At 39.3% G+C, this 27,351-nt stretch overlaps 1 protein-coding gene across 3 annotated transcripts in view; it reads left to right on the forward strand.

Annotated features, from left to right (window-relative positions):
• The window catches only part of LOC124642820 (guanine nucleotide-binding protein G(I)/G(S)/G(T) subunit beta-1), a 32,977-nt gene extending 11,730 nt beyond the window's left edge, over positions 1–21,247 (forward strand). For 2 of the 3 annotated variants that reach the window (XM_047181487.1, XM_047181486.1), the window contains exons 2-8: positions 6,990–7,129; positions 7,631–7,776; positions 13,224–13,394; positions 14,712–14,834; positions 17,831–18,032; positions 18,595–18,811; positions 19,329–21,247. In XM_047181487.1, the coding sequence (XP_047037443.1) occupies positions 7,073–7,129; positions 7,631–7,776; positions 13,224–13,394; positions 14,712–14,834; positions 17,831–18,032; positions 18,595–18,811; positions 19,329–19,435 (1,023 nt within the window). In that variant the 5' untranslated portion in view covers positions 6,990–7,072 and the 3' untranslated portion in view covers positions 19,436–21,247. The remainder of the gene's footprint in view (positions 1–6,989; positions 7,130–7,630; positions 7,777–13,223; positions 13,395–14,711; positions 14,835–17,830; positions 18,033–18,594; positions 18,812–19,328) is intronic. The other variant, XR_006985824.1, reaches the window with a different exon arrangement.
• The last annotated feature ends 6,104 nt before the right edge of the window (positions 21,248–27,351 follow it).

Genomic DNA, 27,351 nt, shown 5'->3' on the forward strand with positions numbered 1-27,351 from the left:
TCATTCATTATAAATAACGTGCACGAAAATTTCGTTACACTAAATAAAATACACCCACGAGCTACTTCCACTTTATTCGTGACTACCCGCAATTACAAACTTCTGAACTCAAACAATAAAAGTTGGAATAGTCTAGTTTCTATTTCCACCTGGTGACGTCATCATGGCCGTATTTCCCGCGACCAGTCGTCATAGAACTTTATAAACAAAAGTACCACAAACTATGGGTTTATACCCACCATCATGTATTTACCATTTCAGCACGTAACGAATACTATGTGCATTCGCTAATTTTAATTACGTTAATGAATCAATTAGTCTCAATGCTTTTCAGTTTGAAAAGTCTCTTGTTATAATTAATACTATGCTATTCCATTTTATATAATTAAGTTGCGATGAGGATATTGCAAGCCATGTTCTATATTCGTAAGAATTGGTATTAAACTCTTGTTGGTCTTCCAAGTCTTCATTTCTCAAAAACACTTCTATTGTTGGCCAAGAGTACAATTCTATATTAGATCAGTACTTCGTGTTCTGCTGAAGCTCCCCCACACAAAGGCGTCAATCAACTACAAGTATCACAATAAATTATCTTCGAAAATCTTATTTACCTAACTCTCGTATATCGTTCCAAGATTCCACGTATAACTGGAATGGAAGCTATCAAAACATATTTTTAGTAATTCCGACTAGCACCGGGTTTCCTCGTGTTTTTCCTCACGAATTGTTTGTTTATCGGTTCCGGAAAATGTGAGTGCTAATCTTCATATGTTTATCCTGTAATCTTCAATTTCCTTTGCAAGTTAGATGTTACTTTCAAATTGTGAAGGTATACCTTAAGGACTTAGGATGTCATTTTAACTTTCAGCGTTTGGTCATGTCAAGGTACTTTTCAAACGTTATCTATAAAACTATGTATTTGCCAATATTTAATGTCATGCGTATACAAACTTTTCCAAGCTCATCAAAACACTCTTCAGATCTAAAAAAATCACTTCAATCTCGCCATCCATTATTACATAAAAATATATTTTCACAGTTGTTACCAAATCTCAATATTGTTGCTGGCTCGTCGGATGTTCACTGTAATCTATTTGCTCTCGTATTATAAATGGGACGATAGCAATAAACTTCAGACCACTAAGGCGTATACACATGGACCGCCTACGGTGTTTAAAGCTTTAGATACAAGTATCCAAACCATTCGACAGCTAAATTTAAAGTAAACTAAGGGTAGAACCGTATAAGCATGCATAAATATTACCTGTTGATGTGTCATACAGAAATTCGACTAACATCGTGACGCACGCAGATTTCACCATTTTAATGCGTGCGATGCCTTCGAATATAAACCGTACTGAAAATGCAACAAATGTAATAAATTCAGATATGGCGGACATGAAATGCGCGCTAATAAGGCCGGCGCATAGGTCGTTAACCCAGCCTAGACTATCGATCGCCTAGCTGTCTCATAAACAACAGGCAGTTTACGTCTGCTTAACACAGAGGGCTACCCATGGACAGACTTATCGATCCTGGGAAACCCTAGCTCCTGTGATGGTATCAGTGAAATATGCTCCTTCGCGCGTGAATAATGTTCCTTTGCAGTTGTAGGAATGTAATGAATTCACCTGAATTGCAGGGCTGGTTTGTATCTTAGTTGCTGAGAAACACGTAATTGTTCCAAGATCCAGAATAATCCTGCACTTTACGGAAACCATCTCTAAAATTCAAGTCATGCTTTCAGGAATCTGGGGGAGAAGTCAATGCTCTGATCCGAAAAACTGTAATTAACGTGCATGATTCCTTACACATTACTGCCCTGTATCGTTTCACACAAGCAGCGTGTAGCAAATACTCCAGCGTTCGTCTTTACGACTTCTACTAATGTCTTTTTCCTGTCTTTCGACTTTCCGACGGAGGATAAATACGTCTTGCCTGTGATGAATTGGTGTTCAGAACAAAGTTATTTCAGGGATGCTAAATTGACTTTCTTGTTTACTATGCTTGCGTTCGTAATGTTTTATGGCTATTTGAATCGCAAGTGGTGTCATATCTTTTATTAGATGTGCTCTAAAATTTCTGATTTATTTATCATGTAGCTAGCTTCTCAATATTATGTTGTTAAGTTCGTAAAGCTTGTTTCTAATTGTTTCAGTGATTTGATGAAGCTTTTCACTCCTACTCCACCACTTACTCCACTACTTCGCCTTCTTCACTATTTTGGTCTCTAAAACAAATCATCGACTTTTACTATGATCGTGTTACGATGTATTAATTTGAGTGACGTCACGAGTTGTTCGCAGCGTGTGTTAGCACGTAACCGCAACGCATTACTAGCTCTAAACGAAGCGGAAATATGCCAGTCGGGTTTTATTTCAACCAGCCACTTCGACTGTTTCGTTTTCAATCTGTTGTTGTTTGGGATTAGTCATCAAGTGTAGATCGTCATAAGTGCTTTGCCTTTCTTATGACATCGGCCTTAGGATTGAAGGATCTTATGATTAATGGGCTTTCAAGTTTCAAACAATTTCGGAGATTATTTCTCTTTTCTCTTATTACAAGATTTAGTACCTAGGTTTCAAGGAAACCTTCCTACAGGTAATGATGACTACACTCCATCGTACCGATAATTACGTCATGAATACTGTACCACGTCATTTAGCAAACGCAGTTCTACAGGAACGTACAGACCAGAACAAGACTGCCCAATGGGGGTAATACTGGAGTTCAGTCAAGATTAGCTGGTTTAAGATGTCGAGTGAAATCTCGCAACAATAGAATGAACGCTAATCTGTCAGTTTGGGAAGCAAATATGCTTTTGGGAGGATTGCAACTTCGCTTTTAAGTCATAATTTGTAGTTTATAGTGGATATAAGAACAACAAATATGGTTATATTAACTAAGTAAGAGAAGAATTATTACTATCTATTATAAATTTTAATCTACCAGAGGTGAGAGACGAGATATGGGCAGTAAGAATTTGCACCTGTCTTGCCCGTGGGTGGTATAATGGTGTTCAGTTAATTATGCATGCAGTCTAGCCTAGAATAGATTACCCGGAACTGTCTGGGGTGGTTTGTCGTACCGTTGCATTGCGTGGGTGACTTGCCATGTAAAAACTATGTGGATATGTTGGTAAAACGGGATACATGCTGGTGTCTTGGCGTATATAAATTTTATAGTCAGTATGCCTTCATTGGTCTTTTCTATGTAGGTACAAGATAGCTTTACCTTAGTTATTTTGTACAAGCTTTTGCCTGCGACTTCGTTTGCGTGGAAAAGTGACCTGCAGATTTTTGGTTTGACCAATAGATGGCGCTACATGTCCGGAAAAAAAATATTTTTACATTTTTTGTAATATAAACTATCCTATGTCCTTTCTCAAGTTCCAAACTGTGTCTGTACCAAATTTCACACAAATCGGTTCAGTAGTCTAGGCGTGAAGAAAAGACAGACAGACAGACAGAGTTACTTTCACATTTATAATATTAGTTAGGATTCTCCTATGGAATTTACATGGTTATGTCCAACTTACTCGAAAATTGAACCAAAAACTTGTAACTCAACAGTTTCGTGTGTAGGTTGACGTAATATACAGTCAGGCAATAGACAAAACAACTACATGACCTATTTAGGATAAATATAGAAAACCCCATTTATATTCCTCTTACAAAATATCATCCGAGGTCGCACTGCATGCTTTCCAAAAACAATAACAATTACACAATATACCTATTGTTCGTGCTGATAAGCCGCCATTTTGGATCTTTTTCCCCGTTTCGTAGCAGAATTACCATAAGCGTTTATCCCAATTGTTTTTATTGCAGTGCTGTGTGTTTGGGCTTACCTAATTTTGTTTTATCCTGTCCTAATAGTGTGAACGCATCCTATTATGAAATTGCTAGGGTTGCATTACATTGTAATGTTAATTAGGAGAGCTGAGTCGTAATAAGGTTGGTCGGTTACCGTTTTTGGCTAAAATCTTCACTATTCCGTAATATGTGTTGTGCTTCAGTTTGGAGAACTAAAATGATGGACGAGCGTGATGGATTGAAAAGCCGATAATTGTGCTTTACTATATCGATACACAAGGATATTTCTTTACGATACATCCTTCAGATACAGAGAAAGTTTGAAACAATATAGTAAGTTGTAATCTGATAATCAATCACATCTATCCCTGAACAAAACTAGCACAGCATGAAGTAATGTTATTCGTAACGAACTTGCTAATCCTAGCGATAACGTAAACACATTGAACGAAAACACTTATAACAATAACACTCACTAATTTTAGACACTCACTGAATAGTTACAAAACTCTTACTTGATTTATGTACTGTGGAAATACAAAGAAAATTCCTCTTAACTATGTCGTGTTGGTTTTAACTTTTACTACTGCAATCTTTGTAATAACAGCTGGGTAACTATATAGTTTACTGCAATAGAAAATAGAAGCGTTTAAGAATGGATTTTTGGAAATTTATTCCCTTTGGTGCAACAACGAGGACCATAAGGGATAAGTCGCTTGTATATGCTATTTTCCATATCATTCAAAGCGCTCTTAAAGATAGCCAAAACCCAATGGCTTGTGATTCTAACTTTAGGCATATACCATCCATTTCTTACACTACAACATTAATTACATTCCAAAAAAAGGCTGTTACCAAGTACGAAAGGCTAGCACGTTTTAGTCTTTCCTATGAGGTTATGTAACCCTGTCAAGGGGCGGGCGTGTCCACATGAGGTTGGTTTTCATTACGCCCGAGGACCTTCGCAAATTGTTTTACTTCATACGGAGTGTTATCAAACAAACTAACCCACCGTGTTTGTCTGCTTTTGATTGCGTGCTTGATTGAGGTGCTAATACTTTTCACTTTTCGTTGGGTAGACGTAAGAGTGTGCTAAGAATGTTTCTGCTATGTATTTACCTGTTGAACTTCATTATAAAGGCATCTGAAGCTATTTTTATCTCGAGGGGTCCATTGGTTGGTCTCCCTAAAAACTTTACTTTCAAGATTTTTTTGACCAAGGTAAAACGAAGTTCTAGATTATTCTAGAAGAAACAGAAGCCTTGCAATCACTCATCAAAGTAACAAACGGCCTAACATGATCCGCAACATATAATTTTCCGTGAAACTCCACAATTACACACGTAATGATGCCGTCGTCTCGTTTGCACGTCTGTGTCGTTGTGCAACGTTGACGCAACGCAGGACAATCGCAGCTGAACAATGGACGGAGATAATGACTGTACTGAAACACAAAAGATAGTCCTTCGTATTTTTTTCATTCGCCATTTAGGTCTAAGATCTTCAGTAGAAGGGCTGCGAGATTGTTCAAAAGAGTTAACTTGGGCCTAGTACATAAAGGGCTTATGAAGGAAAATTATGGGTGTTATTCAGTAAGAGTCTGACACTCCCTCACGCTGCTAACCCATGACGTTAAGGGGCATTAGATGAATTCCAATAAAAAAATCTTCAGTAGCAAACATATGCTTGCAATCGCGTGGATATTTTATTAAACAGATAGAGATAGAACACTAATACTCTAGAAAAGGGAGGTTAAATAGGTTTTGAGAAAGGTGTCCCAAAAGAACCTCGGGTAATTTGAAGAGGGTCCGCGACCTTGAGGTTAATATCGTCAAGATTCTTTTGGGGTAAAGGTTTCGCGGCTTCAAATATGTATTTGTTATTATATTGAAGTGCCAAAGGCGATAACAAATCATGACATACCTACTTGCAGTTCATGAATTCGTGAAATACTCCATAAGAAAGTATTTAACTTTACGAGTCCGTAACACGGTGTGCCAAGAAACGCTGGTTCTTCTAAGTAATAAACTGTATTGGCCGCGGAAAATTAACAACAAACGTATCGACAGGGGAAATTTCAGTATTTCCTCGACAAATTAGATGTTCTGTTAGTTTATTTTCTGTTTTGAGAATTGAAGGACGAGAAAACTAGCTTTTGGTTCAAATTTTGTTACACTAGTTATACAAGGTAGTTGGTGATATTTATCGGAATTTCTTTATTCCTTACCTAGTAGCAATACTAATATGCTTAACTTGTTATTTAAACAAGTATATAAAAAATATAACATGGTAAGGAAAGCGTGGTGAAGCAAAAAACATAGATGCGTACGTAACACACCCATTTTTCATAACCTAGTTGTACATCCATACATTGCGAATTGTGCTGGCGAATTTAGAGTTTAGACTACCAGAAAGTAGCTAGTGATGTACCCAGAACACGCGGTTTCCTATTACCCAAATCGATTACTTCCCCTAGGAAAACGTGTTTCGATGATTACAACTCGCGCAGATAGCTGACCGCCCTTAGCCGTGCATCTCACACATGCGTAGAACCGCTGGGCTTCTGTCAAACCCGCGCATGCGTGGTAGCACCGGCGGCCCGGTTGCCGTGTGCATTGTTTGACGAAACTGCATATACTACGAAGTAGGAGATCCTTGACCCCGGCCTGGCTGACACGGCGATATCAGATCCAATCTAATTTATGATCTAACGAGGATAGAAGGTTAATATACTCACTTTGTTTCTTGATTGTTGTAATATTTGGTTTCTGATTCAGTTATTATGTGACATTGTTGTTTTTTTGCCACCAAACAGCAGGTCTTGTTGCTCCGCCTACGCCTAAAATGTCCTGTCTATTGAAGGGACGGTATTTGCTGTTTCCTCATTGATTTGTCATCGGTTATTAGTCATATATTTACCGATAGGCCCATCGCGAATTAGAAAGATGTTTTTCTTTATTTTGAAGTCGGTATCGCCTGTAATTGTTTAGGAAGATCGACTGATAAATGTTTATAAAACATGGACGGTAGTATTGATCAGAATCTTTGAGTGGTACACTAATTGGCGCGAATTTTACTGTTGCTAAGTTCCTGGGAGTTTCAAAGCGGATTATATTTTTAAGACAATGTTTGTTTCCTTAACAAATTGTTTTATAATTATGTTGTTTGTTTCAGAGGTCGTAGCGTAGCGCATTATCGGACGCGCGCGCGGTTGTCGAGCGGTCGTACATTAAGAGGCCAGTGGCTAAGCACCCACCATGAATGAATTGGACAGCCTGCGACAGGAGGCGGAGACGCTCAAGAATGCTATCAGAGTGAGTACTTCACAATACACTTTACATTTTGAATTCAAACACAAAATTGCTGGTAAAGGGCCTTGTGATATCATAAAATGACCCTTCCCGCTGTTGGTGGAGCGTGCGTGAGGTAGTCAGATTCTTACTGACCAAAAGTCACCATGTTCCCTCTTGAGCCCTGTGTGTACAGGGGCCGCGATAATTATTTCGAACAGTCCAAAAGCCCTACTGGTGGTAGAGCCTGAAATTCAGGTTAGCAAGTCACCTAAGACTACGCCCAATGTTAAATGGCCTTAAAAGTTGTTCATCAAGCTAGGGATAAGAAACTGATTCCTAATTAAATTTTTCGAATTCCTCTTCGCCTTTTGTGCCTTTTGTGTCCATATGGTAATTAAGAATTCCAATCCAGCAAAGAATAAAAGCTCTTTATGATTTACTCTCACTGTTTTACTAAAGTTAATCTTCATAAATATCATGCACTTTGTCCGCTACTAACCAGCTTACAATGTCCTTGTCCAGGATGCTAGGAAGGCGGCATGCGACACGTCGCTGGCGCAGGCGACCGCCAACCTGGAGCCCATCGGGCGCATACAGATGCGCACGCGACGCACGCTGCGCGGTCACCTCGCCAAGATCTACGCCATGCATTGGGGCAGCGATTCCAGGTAACACATGATCATGCGAACTTTGAGGATGTTGAAATGATAAAAAAAAAAGATACAAACGTCCTAATTGAGAACCCGAAAGAATGCCAAAAGAATTTATACTGGAAGGAGTAAACTCGTATTAACAAGGAATCCAGTGTCGACAATAACTAGCGTAGCTTGCTATGCTTTATATTCTTTAGCTGCTGGTTGGAGCCATATTGAATAGGCGACAAACAAAAAATCGAATCCTTCCTCTTCATAATTTTATAGTGTAGAAAAAGTTAACTTTTAGATGCCACGTATCGTGATATATGGAATAGTAATCATTTAAAATGTTATAAGTTAGGTAATACTTGTTATTATAAGTTCGGCCATTCAGAGAATGCGTTCCTGACACGTCGCGATTGAACTGACGACGTAACTACATTCATTGATTATTGATATAATAATGTTGTTTTAATGCTCCTCAATTGTTAAAACGGTAAACAACCAGCAAAAATATTTTTATCGTAACTGCAACGCCATTGCAAAGTTACGTCGTCAGTTCAATCGCGACGTGTCAGGAACGCATTCTCTGAATGGCCGAACTATATGTTACATAATATCCTTTAGATGACCTAGAACTTACAAAATGAACTCTATCTCCAAAACAAAATGTACAGAATCCTTTGAAGCAAAAGCTATAAATGTAGGCTCAGTTCAAAGACCGGTATGTGCGTAGATGAGCAAAAAATATGTTAATTTTGTTATTGGAGTAAAACTTGATTTTCTGTGCGTCAGCTTGTCTTAAAAATTAATTCCTTGAAATGATTTGCTGTCCCTTTAAAATTATATTTTTTGTTGTGTTGACAACATCTTTGCCATGGACATTTCCCCTATATTTTTTGGATTTCACGCCAAAACCAATTTAAAAGTAATTTTGTAAAACATAGTCTTTAGCTTGAGAAAGTGGGATTTTTATCCTGTTGCGGGGCAAGCAGATCCTCTGGACAACAAAACAACAGCTGAATACTTAGCTAATGAATGATTAAGCAATAATTTCAACCAAGGGGAATCCACATTACCTTTGCAAAACAAATTGTTTCTCCAGGCACAAAGTCTATGAGTCACATAACTTGCAGTGACGTGCCTTCGTGACCGAAACTGTACTGTCAAGATGTCATTGTGTTTACGAGCCGATGGTATCGTAAAATGATCTATTTATTGGGGAAATACTTGTCTCTGTCACGTGGGAATACGTCATCAATTTTTGTCCATACATGCTAGTTTGGGTCCGTTGTTTTCGGGTTAATATTTGGACCTTTAAGATACATATGTGGACACCCTTTAAATGTGGAGTTAATAGATAGAACTTAAAACTGAAAAGTTTCTATTCCTCCTTTCTTTAGCTTAAATTAACCGATCTAGAACAGGATTTAGTTTAGTTCAGTTTGCAAATAAACTAAAGACACATACATAATTTTTAAACTTCATAAATCTTAAAGCTCTCGTCCTGATTCGCAGTAAAATCTCAGCTTTAAAATCAAGTTAATTTGCTCCAATTAAATAGAAATATCATCCCAGTGAAACGTAAACGGGTCGATAATACATACATCATATTTGGACATCTGTGACGCCGCCTCGCCAACGCCAACGATAATAAAATGCTAAATTTATAGTCCATCTGTTTGTTTTGTCGCCAAACTTTAGCTATTTCTTAATAAAAGTCACCGGAGTTTTAGTCTAGATTCTTGATTTTAAATGTTACATGATAATTATATTTTGAAGATTTTAAGTAAATTGTTCTGAACTAACTGCTTCCCACACGTGATAAAAAGTAGCTTGTCTATATGGTGTTCTGGCTATTTTATTTTCATGTTTTAGCAAAATCCATCCAGCAATTATAGCGTGAAATAATAATACGCAACCTACAATCCTTCGCGTATATGATATAAGTAGGAAGCAGGATTACATATTGCCATTGTTACTTTATCTGCCATTAATATACATATTAGATAGGTCGTTAATTTTATTAGTAAGTGACATTTGTATGATCTATCATTCGTAAGGTCGATTAATTAACGACATGTACACTTTGCCATAAACCAAACAATAGGACCGACATAAAATCATTACTAAACATATGTTACTCACTTTTCCTGCTGATATTAGCAGCCAATGACCAACATTCATTTTCCTCTACTAAACAACAATTCATTCAACAAATATAAACCTTATTTCCTAGTGATAAAGTCGAAAATTACACTTTGCTTTAACTTAAGGATAGCTCAGTCATTCTAACCACGGTTTTAATATCTAACCTGACAATATGACGTCAATCGGTAAATGAAAAAAGGTTCTTAAGAAATCACTAATTGATTTATTAATTATTTGTTTAGTCATTAGTGAAATTTAATGATGTGGTTTATCTTGAAATCGTCACTATGTTTTGACTTTGTGAATCGTAATAATAAGAAGGGTTTAATGACTTAGCTGATTAGTAATATTAGGTAGTTGTCGTATACTAAATCCCACCCAAAACAAAAATGTGAAAGACTGCCAAGTTCGATAATATGGGAATGCTTTGCCTATAAAAGAAGTGAGATCTGAATAAGTACCAAGTTCCATACACATACCTCAGTTAAAAATAGTTACTTTTTATGATGTTACTTGGCAAGTTTTCATACACCTTGTTATAAACCTACTAAACGCAATGAATCAAGTATTTAATTTTCTATTAAAACTTGCCAAGTAATCATCATTAAAAAGTAACTATTTTTAACTGAGGTATGTGTATGGAACTTGGTACTTATTCAGATCTCACTTCTTTTATAGGCAAAGCATTCCCATATTATCGAACTTGGCAGTCTTTCACATTTTTGTTTTGGGTGGGATTTCATTTATTTTTGTAAGGTTGTTTATTTTATTTTTTTCTTATGATGAAGTTAGTTAAAGAAATGTCTCATTTATACTATCTTTTAGATTTTTTAATATGCACTATGTTTCTTACAAAGAAATGAACTAGATTAACTATGACTAGATTTACCAACTGACTGACATGACATGTTATCACAGCGGTTCCCAAATGGGGTTCCGCGGAACCCTGAGGTTCCGTGATAGGCCCTCAGGGGTTCCGTGGAAAAATTCAAGATTTCCATATGGTAAATCGTTACACTTTTGGCAATATTAAATTATTATTCATTTTCAATTAAATTGTTTTAAATATTGCATTCCAAAATTCCATTTAGGCACCATGTAGGTGGGTACTACTCGGGAGTGTAAGTACGAATTCGCGACAAGTGGCGGGGGAAGGCCACGGCAGCAGATAATTTAGTTTCGTTTTTTTACAAATTGTAGATTAACTTAATAACTCCAGCTCTTCGGCAATCGGCAAAAATAGGTAGCGAGTCAGCCAAAAATCACCGCATTTTTGGGCTTATTTCATCGCCAGGATTATACGTTTTCATACATTTGACAGGACGTGAAATAACACGGCATACGAGTATTTCTAGTGGTTATTTTTACCATGAATCAAAATGTGACATTATTTCCAATTTTTGCACCTCCACGAATCCGAAAATTTCACGCTCGCTTCGCTCGCGACTCCATGTTACGTGTGATGCTTTTATGTTCGTTTAATTGCTCAGGTATCCAACACCGAAAAAATTTCACGCTCTTCCGTCGAGGTTTCCTTTGTTTATGTTAAGCATGTTTATGGATGGTTCAGAAAAAGCAATAGCGCTTTCTTCGCTAGCTGCTTCTTATTCATTTGCATTTGCTTTTTTGTGTGGATATTGTACTTTTTGAGACCTTATTAATTTACAGTGGTTTTGTTTATTTTGTGTAGGTACTTAACTAAAAAAAATTCGCGCTCGCTTCGCTCGCGATACCGGCTACCACGAAATGTCTTTCAATGCTAACGGGTGCTTGGAACTTCTTCCTTTAGTTAAAAAAAATCGCGCTCGCTCGCCTCGCACCTGTACAAACACAATCTATTTCTTTTTGCGTTTACTTTGTCAGTATTCAAACTGAAAACTAATCACATAATACACAAAGTCAAGGGCGGCTAAATTGTTTTCTGGCCCGTGTGGCAGATAGCCATGCCTAAATATACTGAATATGTCTCTAACCATATAACCGGTGTGCTACCACACGCTACGAGCCGTACCTAAGTGTATTTACGTCTTTAGTTTACTTCTTACTTAAGCTAAGGTTCCGCCGAAAAATGGTGAAACGAAAAGGGTTCCGAAGCCAAAAGAATTCGGGAACCGCTGTGTTATCATATATTATGTTCGTGGATCAAAGTTACACATTCGTTATTTTCTAAAGTGATTCACACTTGGCCGTTTTCAGATTTTTACTTTACTTTGACTAAATACAAACCTTTGTACCATTCGAAGATATATTATATAAATATAGATAAATTTAGTTCGTTTTAGTTCCTTAGGGGTATAAATTTACACCGGGTATAAAACACCTTCATTATTTTGAAACCGACTCACACTTGGCCATTTTCAGATTTTTTCCTTTACCTTGACATAAAGACCTACCTCCATGCCAAATTTCAAGTCAATACGACCATTGGAAGTGGTCTAGGTTTTTGATGAGTGAGTCAGTCAGTGAGTGTATAGTAAAAATAGCGATTTTCTGACGTCAATATCTCAAGACCTACAATAGGTATATTAATGAAATTTTGTATTTTAGATAAGTGAGGGGGTCTCAACAGATACTAGAAATTTGATATGCGTAAATAAAATAGATTTTGAGTTACAGGGGGGTCGAATTTGGCCCGAAATGGTTCGTGTAATATAACCCACGGCCGGTGTGTCGCCTTTTTTGCTCGAACTTGGCGGACACACTGCCGTGTGTCTAGATATCATTGTTAATTAGTGTATTTATTTACTCTTCGCGTAGGAGTCATGTTTATGTTTTGAACAGCGTGTATCGGATTGCAAATTGTTGATGCGTAGACCATGAAAAAACAAGACGGGAAAACTGTTCAGGATATTAAATGTTACTTATATATTTATTTTTACAGTGAGAAATTAGTTGTTGCCTACTTTGCTTAAAAATCCTAGAATTAAAAACTTGAGTTTTAAGATGGCTTTTGCTTTTAATATAGGCCCGGTGGAATCTATACTTTTATACTAATTAAATAAAGAGGAATTATTTTTTGCTTGTTTGCTTGTCTGTACACTTCAGGCTCCAAAATAAAAACAAGCTTACTAATTAACAAACAAAAATAACCTATATTTTATATGGGTACGGGAAGAAGTGAAATAAATGATTTGACTTTGACTTTGACTTTGACTTTGAAGTTCCCTTGACGCGGGTGAAACCGCCGTATTACGTTATAAACCTTTGCTTAGAAATTCCTAGCGTGTAAGAACTTTCTGTGGTTTACAGGTGACCCACTTGCAACTACCTATTACTAGCATTATTGTTTCCTAATTTCCAATGTTCTATATATGTTTCTTCTTCACCAGGAACCTGGTATCGGCGAGTCAGGACGGCAAGCTGATAGTGTGGGACAGCCACACCACGAACAAGGTGCACGCGATACCGCTGCGCTCCAGCTGGGTGATGACGTGCGCGTACGCACCCTCCGGCTCGTACGTCGCGTGCGGCGGTCTAGACAATATATGCTCCATTTATAGGTGAGTGTTGTGGGTAATAGGTTAAGGGCTCCAGAAGGAACAAGGCAGTAAAAGTCTGGCATCCGCTGCAACATCATTTGATGATTTGCCACCAAGAAAAAGTCCCGGGTTAACTGGGTATGACCAACATTAAAACTTCAAGTTTTTGACTTTTTTATGTCATGAAATTGCTTAACAATATTTATTTGCCGAATGCTAATCAGTAGCAGTCATTTTTACAATATTACATCTCAGAGGCTTTCAGACGAATTTGAAGAAAGTCTAACAACGGTTTGTTAGATAAGATTTTAGGCCGTTTCAAAACCGTCTCTAATTAGTCAATTAATTTTGCAATATCGCACATTACACACAATATTACCTACAAGTATAAGGTATTTGACCCTTCACACGAACCGCCGCGTCGCGATACGCAGATAAAATACTTACCCTACTTTATACTGAACAACAACAATGCTTCTATACTTCTGTTGACCTCGATGATAATAATCTACTGATAAGGCAAGCGAGACAAAGTTTACATCTTATCAGGCTTGGATGCATAACCGATTGATAGATGTAACATTTAAATAATATTTATTTTTGACACACCAAATAAATAAATAAAAAATAGAGGGAAACAAACAATAGAATCATCTTATTGTTGATGGTTGTATAAGTATTTAGTTGAATCTATATGTCTAAATATATGAGATGTAGCGTGGTATTTATTTATCAAAAGAAAAACCACTTGAAACCCAATGATAGGATTATGCAGTGTCATGGTACTGGCCCTTTTCAAAACCATAGTAACTGCGGAATTTCGATAACTTTCTGCTGATTTGCTTGCTATAGATAAATTTTGACATAAGCCATGTACAAGCAATCTCAAATTCCTATCACTATAGTTCGGCCATTCAGAGAATGCGTTCCTGACACGTCGCGATTGAACTGACGACGTAACTACATTCATTGATTATTGATATAATAATGTTGTTTTAATGCTCCTCAATTGTTAAAACGGTAAACAACCAGCAAAAATATTTTTATCGTAACTGCAACGCCATTGCAAAGTTACGTCGTCAGTTCAATCGCGACGTGTCAGGAACGCATTCTCTGAATGGCCGAACTATAGTAGGCGAATCAACAGAGAGACATAAATAAATAAAATGTTATTGAAATCCGCCATAAGGCGATTCTGCTATCTGCTAGATAAAGGCTCTACAAGACACTATCAGTAACTGGTAATTGATGACACTATTTAATACTAGCCCTCACATGTCATCCAAAATCATTAATTCTATGTATCTCTACTAACAGTGAACTCTAATGTTATTTCAGTTTGAAGACGCGCGAGGGCAACGTGCGCGTGTCCCGCGAGCTGCCGGGCCACTCGGGCTACCTCTCCTGCTGCCGGTTCCTCGACGACAACCAGATCCTCACCAGCTCCGGCGATATGACATGGTCAGTCGCATGCACTTTATCTACCTTTTTTTTTTTTTTTTTTTTGGGAGGGGGAAATCCTCATGGACTTCCTCCGCCTGGGGAAAGGCGGAGGGGTATGCCGGACTCCTACCGGCTAAAACCCCCTTGTGTCCTCCTTGCACGTGTGCGCGGGGCCGCGGGAATCCAGATTCTTCCGCAGCCCCACACTAGTGCTGGCCCTCGCACGGGCCTCGTCTCTTGCACGGGGTAGAGAGGTGTTCGCCTACCCCGTGCATCATCTCAGGGGCACGCGCCGACACACGCGCGTGCCACCGCCTCGGGTCCACTGAGTAGGGGCGGGAACTTCCCCAAGTCCCTCGCCCTTGAACCCATTCATGGGGGGCGGAAGAGGGCGTTGTCCGCCCTTCTCCTGCGCCCGGTGCGCCTTCTGCGACCGGGGAAGGGAGTCAAAATCTCCCTCTCCCGTTCCGCAGATTCCTTCTGCGACATCACGTCCTCGCAAAAGGAAACCACCGCGTCCCACGACTCTGCACTGCCGACCATCCTCCGCACCACAGCCGGCAGCGACAGATCGTCTCCGATTTCGTTTGTGAGGACACGGCGCTGCTCCTCCCAAGCTACACACTCAGCGAGCGTGTGTTGCGCCGTGTCCTCCCCGCAATGGACGCAGTGGTGACACCGAGCGTCCGGCTCCCTGTCTAAGCGACACAGAAACTTGCCGAAGCACCCATGCCCCGACAGTACCTGCGTCACCCTGAATGACAGGGAGCCGTGCCCTCTCCCGAGCCAGTCGTCGAGTACTGGCCGGATCGCCTCGACGGTAGCAAGACCGGCGGTAGGGCGCATCAGCCTTTGCCGCCACTCCGCCACTAGGACTTGACGGAGCTCCTCTCGGCGCAGCTCGATCTCCCGCTGCACCGGCATCGAGCCCCGTACCCGCTCTTCCTCGCGCCATCGGTATAATGACGCGAGTACTTTCGCCTCTAGGTCCCAGGGCGGGGATCCGGCCAGGACACAAGCCGCCTCGTAGGAAATCGTGCGGTACCCTCTGATGACTCTGACGGCCATCGCCCTCTACGGTTTGCGCAGGATGGCGAGCGTGCCGGCCGTCATGTCCATCGCCCACACGGGGGCCCCATATAGGGCCATGGACCGCACGATTCCCACGTACAACCGCCTACAGGCGGCGCTCGGTCCCCCCAAGTTGGGAAGCAACGATGATAGCGCGCCCGCAGCGCCCATCAGCTTGGGCGTCAGCCGACGGAAGTGAGGCCCGAATTCCCATCGGCTGTCGAGCACCAAGCCCAGGTACTTCATGGTGGGGCCGACAGCGATCCGGGCCCCGCTGACCACGATGTGTGATCCCGGCGGCGGCGCACGTCGGGGACCATGGAACACGATGGCCTCCGACTTGTTTAGGGCCACCTCCAGGCCCAGGCGCCGGATGCGGTTCACCACCTGTGATACCGCAGCTGTGGCTATCAACGTCGCTTCCCTGTGCGAGCTCCCCCGGGCAGTGACAAGCGTGTCGTCCGCATAACACGTCATGTCGGCGCCCGGTGTGAGCTCACCCCTTAGCACCCAGTCGTAGCCGATGTTCCACAGGAGGGGTCCCAAGACCGATCCCTGCGGAACACCGCACGACATAAGGTGCCGACCGGCACCGTCACGTCCCCGAAAACTGACGCATCTGCCCTCCAGGTAAGCCCCTACTATACGGCGGAGATAGGGAGGAACTCGATGGTATTTGAGAGCCTCCCGAATGCAACTCCAGGGAAGGGTGTTAAATGCGTTGGAGATGTCTAAGGACACCGCCAGCACCACCCCACCCCGGGACACAGTCTCCTCCGCCAGGGCCCTCACGCGCATGATGGCGTCTATGGTGGAGCGCCCCCGACGAAAACCGAATTGGTTGTCGTCCAGATCCGGCCCCTCTCTGCACAAGTGGCTGACGAGGCGATCTGCTATGATGCGCTCAAAGAGTTTTCCCGCCTCGTCGAGCAGCACTATGGGCCGATACGCGGACGGCGAGTCCGCGGGGCGCCCCTCCTTCCTGAGCAGCACCAGCCTCCCCTCCTTCCACACATTGGGAAACTGACCCTGCTCGAGACAAGCCGTGAAGAGCCCCCTCAGCTGGCACTTTATCTACCTAGCCAAACCCAATGCATTTGAGACTGGCTGTACCATGTCGTTTCACCCGCTATAAACTATAGTCTGTTTTTTAATCTCGTAGACTAAACTAACATAACGAGTGTTGTCAGTTTATTGCAAATTCTTAAATAGTGATGTGGCACGACCGAAACTTAGCGTTAATAAAATCAAGTATCGTTTTTTACAATAAGTCATCCTGAAATAATGGGCTTATCCTTGATGATTACGCATGGTTTTGCGTGGTCAGATATCCCTGGCAGTTTGTAGTACGTCGTACAGCAGTGTGTACGTACGTGAATTTTAAGTATAAAACTTTGAATTAATGTTAAAATCGTCTATTATAGATAAAAAGTTACGATTCAACAAACCGGTATCGTAAGTACAACACTGCACAAAAGAGCTAGCAACATTATTTGTAATTTTGACATTTTGCAAGTGTCAATTTAGTCTACGAGATTAAAAAACAGACAATAATTACCATATCCGGATAAAACTTATTTATTGAAAATTCTTGATTAGTAAAGGTTGATATGAGAAAGATTCCTAATTATTCACAGTTTGTTATTGAATCCGTCACTATTTCCATTTTTTTACTACACTCTAATTTGTTCCGTTTTTTAACAAGAAATATGTACCTATTGTGAATATACGTAGTTCACTCTGTTATGCAAACATGTACATAGGTGCCGCCAAATAACTTTGCCTTTCCGAAGTTAATGCCTTGAACATTCGCAATAGCGTTATGTTCAATCATCACTGTAATAAAGTTGCCAACCTTTGTAATGGATAATCAATTTGAGGACAACTATAAGTAAGAAGCTGTGTTAAGATAGTGTATTAATCCATGTGTTCCGCATTACCAGCGCCCTGTGGGACATCGAGACGGGCCAGCAGTGCGGGCAGTTCACGGGGCACACGGGCGACGTGATGTCGCTGTCGCTGGCGCCCGACCAGCGCACCTTCGTGTCGGGCGCCTGCGACGCGTCCGCCAAGCTGTGGGACATCCGCGACTGCGCCTGCAAGCAGACCTTCCCCGGCCACGAGAGCGACATCAATGCCGTCACGGTACGTGTGTCTGCTGCATGTAGCTCATGCACATAGCACATGGTTCCTCGCTATGCAAGGAGTTGCCATGTATTCAAGAGACTCTGTCACAGCAGTGTCCAGCAACAGAAGAGGAAAGTTGTGGAAGGTTCTAGTTTAGCATCAGCAGATTTGTGGTAAAACTGACGCTGGGTTACAAGGTAGCAGCATTCCATGAGTGTAGACCTCGCACTCAGAGACATTTAATGATTACTTAAGTCACTCCTTAGTGACAGATTCTCATAGAAATTCTGCACTAAGGAACGGCTTAAACCATTAAATGTCTCTGAGTGTGTCCATTAGACCCCTATACCCACGTTTGCAATAATGTATGAGCCAGAATTATTTCAGATTTTAGTAAGTACTGTTACCAAATTCGCTGGTTACAAATCATCGGGAACTTATGTAACATTATTTTTATTAATGTCACTTAATATTTTTGGCATGCTTTAAGCAGCACATACTACAACTTTCATCAAAGTCTTACCTACTACTTTCCAAGTCGCGACCAAATAACTTACATATTTTGACCTTTCAATTGCAGTTCTTCCCATCCGGGTTCGCGTTCGCGACGGGGTCGGACGACGCGACGTGCCGCATGTTCGACATCCGCGCCGACCAGGAGCTCGCCATGTACTCGCACGACAACATCATCTGCGGCATCACGTCCGTCGCCTTCAGCAAGTCCGGCCGCCTGCTGCTGGCCGGCTACGACGACTTCAACTGCAATGTGTGGGACTCTATGAAGAGTGAACGCGCTGGTTAGTATTCATTTATAACATCCTCCTGCCCTTTTTCCCTGCTATGTTGGGGTTGGCTTCCAGTCTAACCAGATACAGCTGAGTCCCAGTGTTTTACAAGGAGCTACCTACTGCCTATCTCAGTTCCCAGTTACCCAGGCAAACCAACACCCTTTGGTAAGGTTGGTTGTCATACTGTCTGGTGACTAAAATCTATATACGACTTAAATAGCATCTTGACTTCAACCTCATCATCAACTTCCTGATCAAACTAAAATGCCCAAATTAATTTTTAATCTGTTTGTCTTCTTGACTATATTGCATTTTTTTTGTTTACTTGATATAATATGTAATGTTTTACTGAACTTTCAACATAGTTGCCATTGCCACAACAGCACGGCCTAATCACATCAAGAAAAGCCATCCCCACAATCACTGCCTAACAAGACACAGAGGAACTCTAAAAAGGTTCCTGAACCACCTTAAAAGCCAATAATTTACTTGTTAAAATGTACTAAATGTTGTTTTTCCATTGCAGGTATCCTGGCCGGCCACGACAACCGCGTATCATGCCTGGGCGTCACCGAGAACGGCATGGCCGTCGCCACCGGCTCCTGGGACTCGTTCCTGCGCATCTGGAACTAAGCCCCCCCCCCACCTGCCCCACCCCGGACACCCCGCTCCACCCCACCACTCGTCTACTCACTCACTTGCTATACTATTCACCTACGATGACGTAACGCGTTCTAGAAGCTTATAGATGCTTCCAGAACGTGTGACGGCATCGTCGCCGTCGGTAGCGAGTGGATGGTCATAACTTGAATGAATTTCTCGATGGTTAGCCCCAGTTTAGCCGGTGATGTCAGTTTCTAGTTTTATATATTCGATATCAAATGCGGTGTGTGAATGTGTTAGCTTCTAATTTTGATATCGTAACGCTGACGATGGTCTGTATTTCCTCGTTCGGTTCGGCCATCGCAGGCATTGAGGAGGCTCAATGATTAACGAAATTCGATTTTGTGAGACCTCAAGAACTTTGGTCTTTATTGTAAAGGGGCGGCTGTAACGGTTTATTTACTAAACTCTACACCTGTATAAAGACTTGTCCAGTCATCTTGTAGTTTATTATCATTAAACAATAATTTCTGATCTGATGCACAGAGGACTTCGTGTATATAATGTCGTATTGTGTTGTTACACTGGAAGGCACAATGTACAGCGCAGTATGTTCGTACATTACAGCGCACAAAACAACGCACATGCTTCGAAACTGCGCAAATACACAATACAATACGACTCGGCCGCGTCTCACGGGAACAAACCCGTACAAAAAACTCGCTTTATTTATTTATAATTATAATTTCTAACAATATTAAAAGCATTTAAACAACTTTTAGGGAGGTATGTAGTTTACATTTGTATGTATGTGTGCGTTAGATGTGCGAGTGTGTGAGCGTCACTACGGATCCATTGTTCACTGCATAACGTATATAATTATAATATAATGTAATGATTGATATATAATTAACGATAGACGCTGGACACCTTTCCAAGGAGGGGTTCTTAGCTGCCGGAAACATTTTCTGTTTATTGGTAAGTAGAATTCATGTTTTGCACCAATTTCAAGTATTTGTCAGGCCAAATGTAGGGTTCCGAAGTCCAAACCAAGATCAGAATTTGTAACAAAAAACTTTTTGGATGATAAAGTCTTAAAATATTGGAGAAATGTAGGGGTGTACTTTATTTTGTTGCAAATATAATATTGCACATTTAAGTGTATTAGAAGTCGATGTGAAATAGCTTCTTCTATCTTTGTTTTCTATTACTGTTAATTCAGCGCGTTACTATATTTTCTTTACAATATCTGTCGTAAATTCTTTCTACATTGGATGTGAATTTGTGTGTCGCTGATTACCAGAAATAGGAAAGAAATAGCCATAAGTTAAATTCTATTAATTGTATATTAGTGATGATTAGTTCAACACAATGTCTGACTCGTAACTCTTTGCGTTTCAGGTGACAACATCGCACAACAGAATACTATCTATAAAAAACTATAATTAAAGAACCAAATATTAATTATAAATGTATCTATGCATAACTTATTGAATGAGAACATTATTTTCGTTTCTCGTCACTTTAATGTAATCCTATCGTGGGTGAGCTATATATTTAATATATGTTTTAGATTAGTCAACACACCGGTTTGTTATTAGTAAAGCGAGATTCTAATGATCTCTATTGACGAAAATCAATCATTTTTTGTACCAACGTAAGGGCGTTAGTACATGAGCGTAACAAGACGCACTACATCGCGAAATTACTTACTCTCATGTGCAAACGCCTTTACAAGACATTCACGAATTGTAAAATGAGATCTAAATCTTAATCTAGGCTTTAAGCGTACAATTACAATGATTTATACTTTGACATGCAATATAATTTATCTATATCCAATATTATTTCGTATCATTACCCCTTGAGCGCACACCAGTTACATACTCGTTAGATTCATACAAATATCGCTTTTTTTTAAACCTGTAAACTTGTGTCGCTGTGTGTTGACGTAAATTGTGGCTGGAATAACCAAAAAAGCGAAATTTGTATAAATCTATTCAGTATCGTAACTTTCACCGACATTCATACTGAATTTTAAATTCTACAGTTCAGCTGAACAGTCAAATTGCTGAAATTTCCAATATGGCATAGTGCAGTGTGCAACACCGTCAAATAGATGCATTTCTTCTTTCTTCATTCCTTATTTGGCGTAGTAACTATTTATTTCTCGTGTAAAAATTGTTTATAAAGTACGTCTAAATATTAAAAGCCCTAATGATATAGTGGGGTTGTAAAGCCACACAAGGGCTGCATAAATAACCATTATTAAATAAAAACTATTTAAAATGGATATTCGCAAAACCTATGATAAAATCATCAGTTTATTTGCGCGGAACTAACACTTAGAAATTTGGAAAAAATTTGAACAGATCAAAAAATTATCGAACTATTTATTATCATGGAAAAGGACTACTATATCCAACATAGTGAATTCTAGTCTTTAAATATGTAAAGAAGGAAAGTTTAACTTTGGGAAGATGGGATTTTGGAGCGAAAATTTTGATCTTTAAAAATGTAAGGGGTATACTTTCGAAGGGGCTATAATATGGCCGTCATTCAACAGTATTTTCGGCGTGAAATACCAGTTAATTTGAGGAACTTCTCAGGCGTTTTGTGTATTGATATTTAATCGTAATAAGTTTAATATTTTTCTAATTTTCCTATAAAACAGTATGTTAGTCAGAGGGCGGATTATATACTTTATTTCCAAAATCAATTAAAGAATTTTACATCTTTCGATTTGAGGAAATATTTATTTGTTTATGTTAGCAAGTCTGTGAAGTTCCAACATTTTAAATATAAAGTTGTATTGTTAGTTCTCGCGTGAACAAACAGGACTATCATCATTATCATCACGCACCTATTTTATATGTTTATACCGCTTTCACTATGATTATTAACGTTATACCATATTTAACTTACATTGTATTACGACTACCCACAGAATTTACTAGCTAAACATACTGCGCTTACGTTATAAAACAAGGCGTAGATTTGTAACGAATATTTTTTGTCCAGGTGGAGTTATACAAATGTAAGCTAAATATGTTCTAACATCACAGTCATGATAGTACTTAGTCCGTCTTCGATACATTTTGAAACGTTTAAAGTTGAAACATTTTCAATCATAGATGATTAATTTTAAAATAAGCATAAACGGTAGCGTTTTTAATGTCATGTAAGGGTTACCATGTTAAATGTTTCGTACAAGTTCGGCTCGTATTCACGCAAACATGATATGTTATCCCTTTACTATTACACGAGGGACGAACATCAACGTCGTCCCCTAACGTTCATTTTACTAGACTAAGCTAGCTTTAGGTACGTAAGGATTAATATACATGAATAAAAACTAGGCATTTGTAACTCGAACATTCTGTGTTGCTAACTGCAAAAATTTGATGCCAATATATTTCTTTGTAACACTTAGTTATATTCGTTGCAGTATTTGTTGGGATTTTAAGCACAAAATATATTTTAATTATTGTTTGTCGGCTTTTTTAATTATACAATCGATGGATGGTTGTCGCGCTATTTGTTTTTTTATTATTTTTTTGTTTAAATTAAGCCTTTTTGTCTTAGATAGGTTATAATATAGATGTTTGTATTAGGCAGACGAAGTCAGACGCGGCGACTGTGAGAGCTAATAGTATGATTTGCTTTCGGAAACAATGTTGATATAATAAAGTTCATTTCTATAGTTTGTCGTGCTCAATTATCATAATATTTATATTGCACAAAGGCGGCGCAAAACTGTAAACAGATTGAATAATTTAACAATAAAAGCTCTAAAGACAAACAGGTGAATGTAATTTATTAAAAAATGGCATATCAAACAGTTGCTTCGCCATTTTGTATTGCAAGGCAATCATCGGTTATATCATATTGTGTGTGAACTATTATGTTGATTAAACACGTTTTGAGAATATTCAATATCTATGTCCACGCATGCATCTCTTTGTCTATACGTAAGTCATGTTGCATGATGGGGATTGTTTGTCCAACGCCCGGACCGGCCGCGTGTGGGCTCGCATGCGGCTCCCGCAGCCCGCAGCACGCGTTGGACAAATAAATACGATGTAATCTGAAGTTAGCTCCGGTCTGCTAGTTTTACGCCTAGGATAAGACTCTTTTTTAAATAATAATAAAAATTGTTTTCTACTGTAACGGCTTCTTTTCAGATCAATGTACGATAACTATAATATAGCATTATATGATATGTATGATATTTAATGGATAGTTTTGATGGCTCATATTCGGTTTTTTGTCTATTCAGACCAATTTTTCTCACTTTTACATCATATTATTGGAATGGACTGCCATATTTTAACCTGTAAACTATAAATATACTTAAAAACGAGGGATAACAGATGGTATGGTTATCAGGGATTAAGCCTAATCTAGTATGAGATACCGGAACGTGACGCTAAATCCTCGAATTTGTTTGAAAGCTGAATATCCCTGGATTGTATACCATATTCCTTTGAAAACTTAAAGGATTCGTATACCTTAGTTAACTTTTTATTTGCTAGTCCGCGTCTTTAATATGTTTAATGAAAATAATTATTCTTAGTGGTATAATACTAATTATAATGTATTGTGTAAAATATTTTTTTTAGTTATTATATCAATAAATTAAAATTTGTTTATTTTAATTACCTCTTTTATTCCTCTGTAGGGGAGATATTTCTAAATAACAAAATACACTCTACAGGATAAAATATTAATTGCAAAAAGTAACACACACAAATGACGCTATTATATCACACGCACACTTGAACGAACCCGTAAACTTGGCACTTATATTTAGGTAAGGATATAAAATATTTGGGCGCCAACCTTGTGTATTTTATTGGGTTATGAAAATAACTAGGTACTACAAGCACTTCATAGAATCATGCAGAAGTTCTATTTTTAACAAGAAGGTATACATGTAATATACAGGCTTTTGTAGTTTTAATTTTCCGCACCTGATTTCTTTAGTCTCGTTTTTTTTGAAAGGCTGCCTAGTAGTGCCCAGCTCCTACAAAAAGTCTGACGTAGGTGGGTTGTGGGACAAATTAATCGGGACGATTTTTTGACGAACTAGGGTTTCTGACTGACTTTTTCAAGGAGCTACTGTATTCAATGTGTTTTATTTTTCTCCTACAAAAAATCGGTCACTGATTTATCCAACGTGAGTGGGCAGCCTTAAGAGGAGAGCGGTCATAGAACGAAATTAATAAGAAATCCGATCATAAATAGCTTTTCTTTCCGTCAGTCAACTATGTACTATAATAATATGCCTTCTGTACCTTACTTTATTGGTAAAGTGCGTACGCGCACACCAGTTGGCATCAACTGCGCATTTTGTGCGCCACTGGATAACTGTGAACTGGGTTATTTTGATGCAGTTTAGTTGCGGTGATTAACGTTATACTGAAGTGTTATATTGCTTACATTTGCGCAACCATCGTCACCTATGTATCTAGTTTGTGATACTAACAGAAAATCTAGTCCTAAGTAATTCTAGATCAAGATCATGGTAATAGTTTTCGTCAAGCTTTTTGCCGTCAGGGAAAATTGCGCGAGTTGCTGCGCACCAACTGCGAGCCAATTTTAAGTATCAGCTAGTGACAGGGATGGAGGAGAGGTAACACATGCGCGTACGCGTAGGCATGGCTATCGAAATTATGGCAATCCGGCAACCAAAAGTTCTCACACAAAACTTGATGAGGTGTACCATTGATCGAATTTTACTAAAACTGCACTTAACTTTTTATTCATTCTAACGGCCGTTCCCAATATTCTATCCATCTGATCTGCATTTAGACATTAGCTCCATTCCATACAATACAATGTCAAATCCCTATTTAGTAAGCGAAACTACAGTCAGATAGAATATTGGGAACGGCTGTGTCGTGGGGAACCACAAGAACAGCTAGTACCTACGTCATATTTACAGGTGAGCAACACACCTGATGTAACTCAACACCCACGTAAAACGACAAGCCGATTTATTCTTAGTGAGGCACGCAGCAATATTGCCAAAGATATCTACACAATCACTTGCTTTCATGTCGTCAATCCGTCTGACTGTCCCAAAACCGACCTTGTTACACATTCAACGAGGAAACACATACATTAAAATACATATTAGAGAGATCCATTATAATCTAATTTAAAGAACGGCGGAAATTAAAAATCAATGTCTCAACGTGTTTCAGAAATTCAGAGAAATCGTTTTAAAGTCTTATTTATTTAACCCATTTAATGTTGATGGCATAAGAGCACACGAGTTTCAGATACAGATGCCATATGTTTCTGTTATAAAAAAATATATGTTAAATTCTGATGTGATTGGTAGTGTTTGGGTATTCAAAGATAGTCGTCTGCCCGTGACATGAAACGGGAAGAAAAAACTGAAAATGATCTCCATGCTTCGCGCAAAACATTAAAATAATCTTGGAAGCTCAGAATCAGTTAGCGGTTGCTGAGTCGTTGACTGGATACATACAAGATGATCTTTAGCAAGTCCTAAGCAAGTACTTAATCGTTTTTATTAGTTATAAAATTAGTTTTAAAATCTTGAGCAAGGGTCGTTACAGATGATTAAGGTGTAGAAAATCTCGCCTTTCACCTTTACAGGCATAGTTTTTAATTCCTATCTTTTCGAAAATGCTCCTTTTCATCAAGATTACAGTAATAATATAGTTTGTTTACATTGCTGAATAACATGGCTGTAGTTTCACCTACTTATTTCTAAGAATACGTGCGCATACGCACGTTCGTCTTATCGCGTAACTGACCATAAAATTGGTCAAAGCACCAATGTGCTCTGACTATTATTATGACAATAGTGAGTCGCGATTGTTTTTGTATGAATTAGTTACCTACTGTTTGACATACATACTGACACAGGTGAGTGTATGAATAAGGAGTCAACTTGTGCTGATTACCGCCGCAGCTGCATTGATGAATAAGTCGAAAAGATAACGCCAAGACAAAGGTATTATGGGATATTGAATCTTTGCAACAGAATTTTGATCTATTGACCCCTACTTTTCAGGTGGGACCCCTTCCTATGTGGATGCAGCGGGAAGGAGTTTCAAACGTATACTAAGTAAAACCTGCCTATGTTTCTTCTGGAGCCCTTTGTGTTGCAGGGCGCGCGGTGACTCGCGCGAACAATCCCGTAGCTCCCATCTACAGACCCCATGAAAACCATTTTCGAACCATTCTGTATTTACTTTGCGTTACAAACTTGTGTTTAGCCAACAGCTAGGTAGATAGTTATACAAACTATATTGTGTATTGTTGTATAACCTTCTGAGAACAGCGTAAGTTTGAAGTATGACGATATCGGTGCACAATACCTACACCTTATGCATCACACTTGCACGGAAATGCACTCAGCATTTGGTGTAAATAAAGGTCACGTTCGCTAGCTAATAGTTGGAGTTTGTTAATACTCTGTAACATATATTTCGTCTTGAATTTCAGTTTATTTATTTTCATTTTTAATGGAATCAGTTTTTATGTTTATGTTATATCTTCTTGAATCTAATACTCGCTTCACCCGAATCTTGGGTCCTCCTCCCATTATCCGGATAAAAAGTAGCGTGGGACCCTCACTTTTTGGTCTCTGTATCCATTTGAATTGGTCAGCCGTTTATGCGTGACAGAGTAACACATAGTGAACGTTACTTTTACAAATTATAAAATTTTAGAAAAGATTTTTTCAGATGATCAAACGGAGGTGAATGAGTTGACCTGTCTTTTTGAGGACAAAAGGGGTTGAGAAAACGCGTTATTTGTCCAACCTCGTTTTTAGCGTTCTTCTTCTTCTTTCGTGTCGATGACATGTCTTATATGACTACACTTTGTCAGCCCAATATGCCGCCACAGCGAGAGCACGGTCGTTTTTAGCGTTGTACACCATGGATGTTCCTTTAGTTTCTCTT

The sequence above is a fragment of the Helicoverpa zea genome, chromosome 25 (genome assembly GCF_022581195.2).
Source record: "Helicoverpa zea isolate HzStark_Cry1AcR chromosome 25, ilHelZeax1.1, whole genome shotgun sequence".
Taxonomy (NCBI): Eukaryota; Metazoa; Arthropoda; class Insecta; order Lepidoptera; family Noctuidae; genus Helicoverpa; species Helicoverpa zea.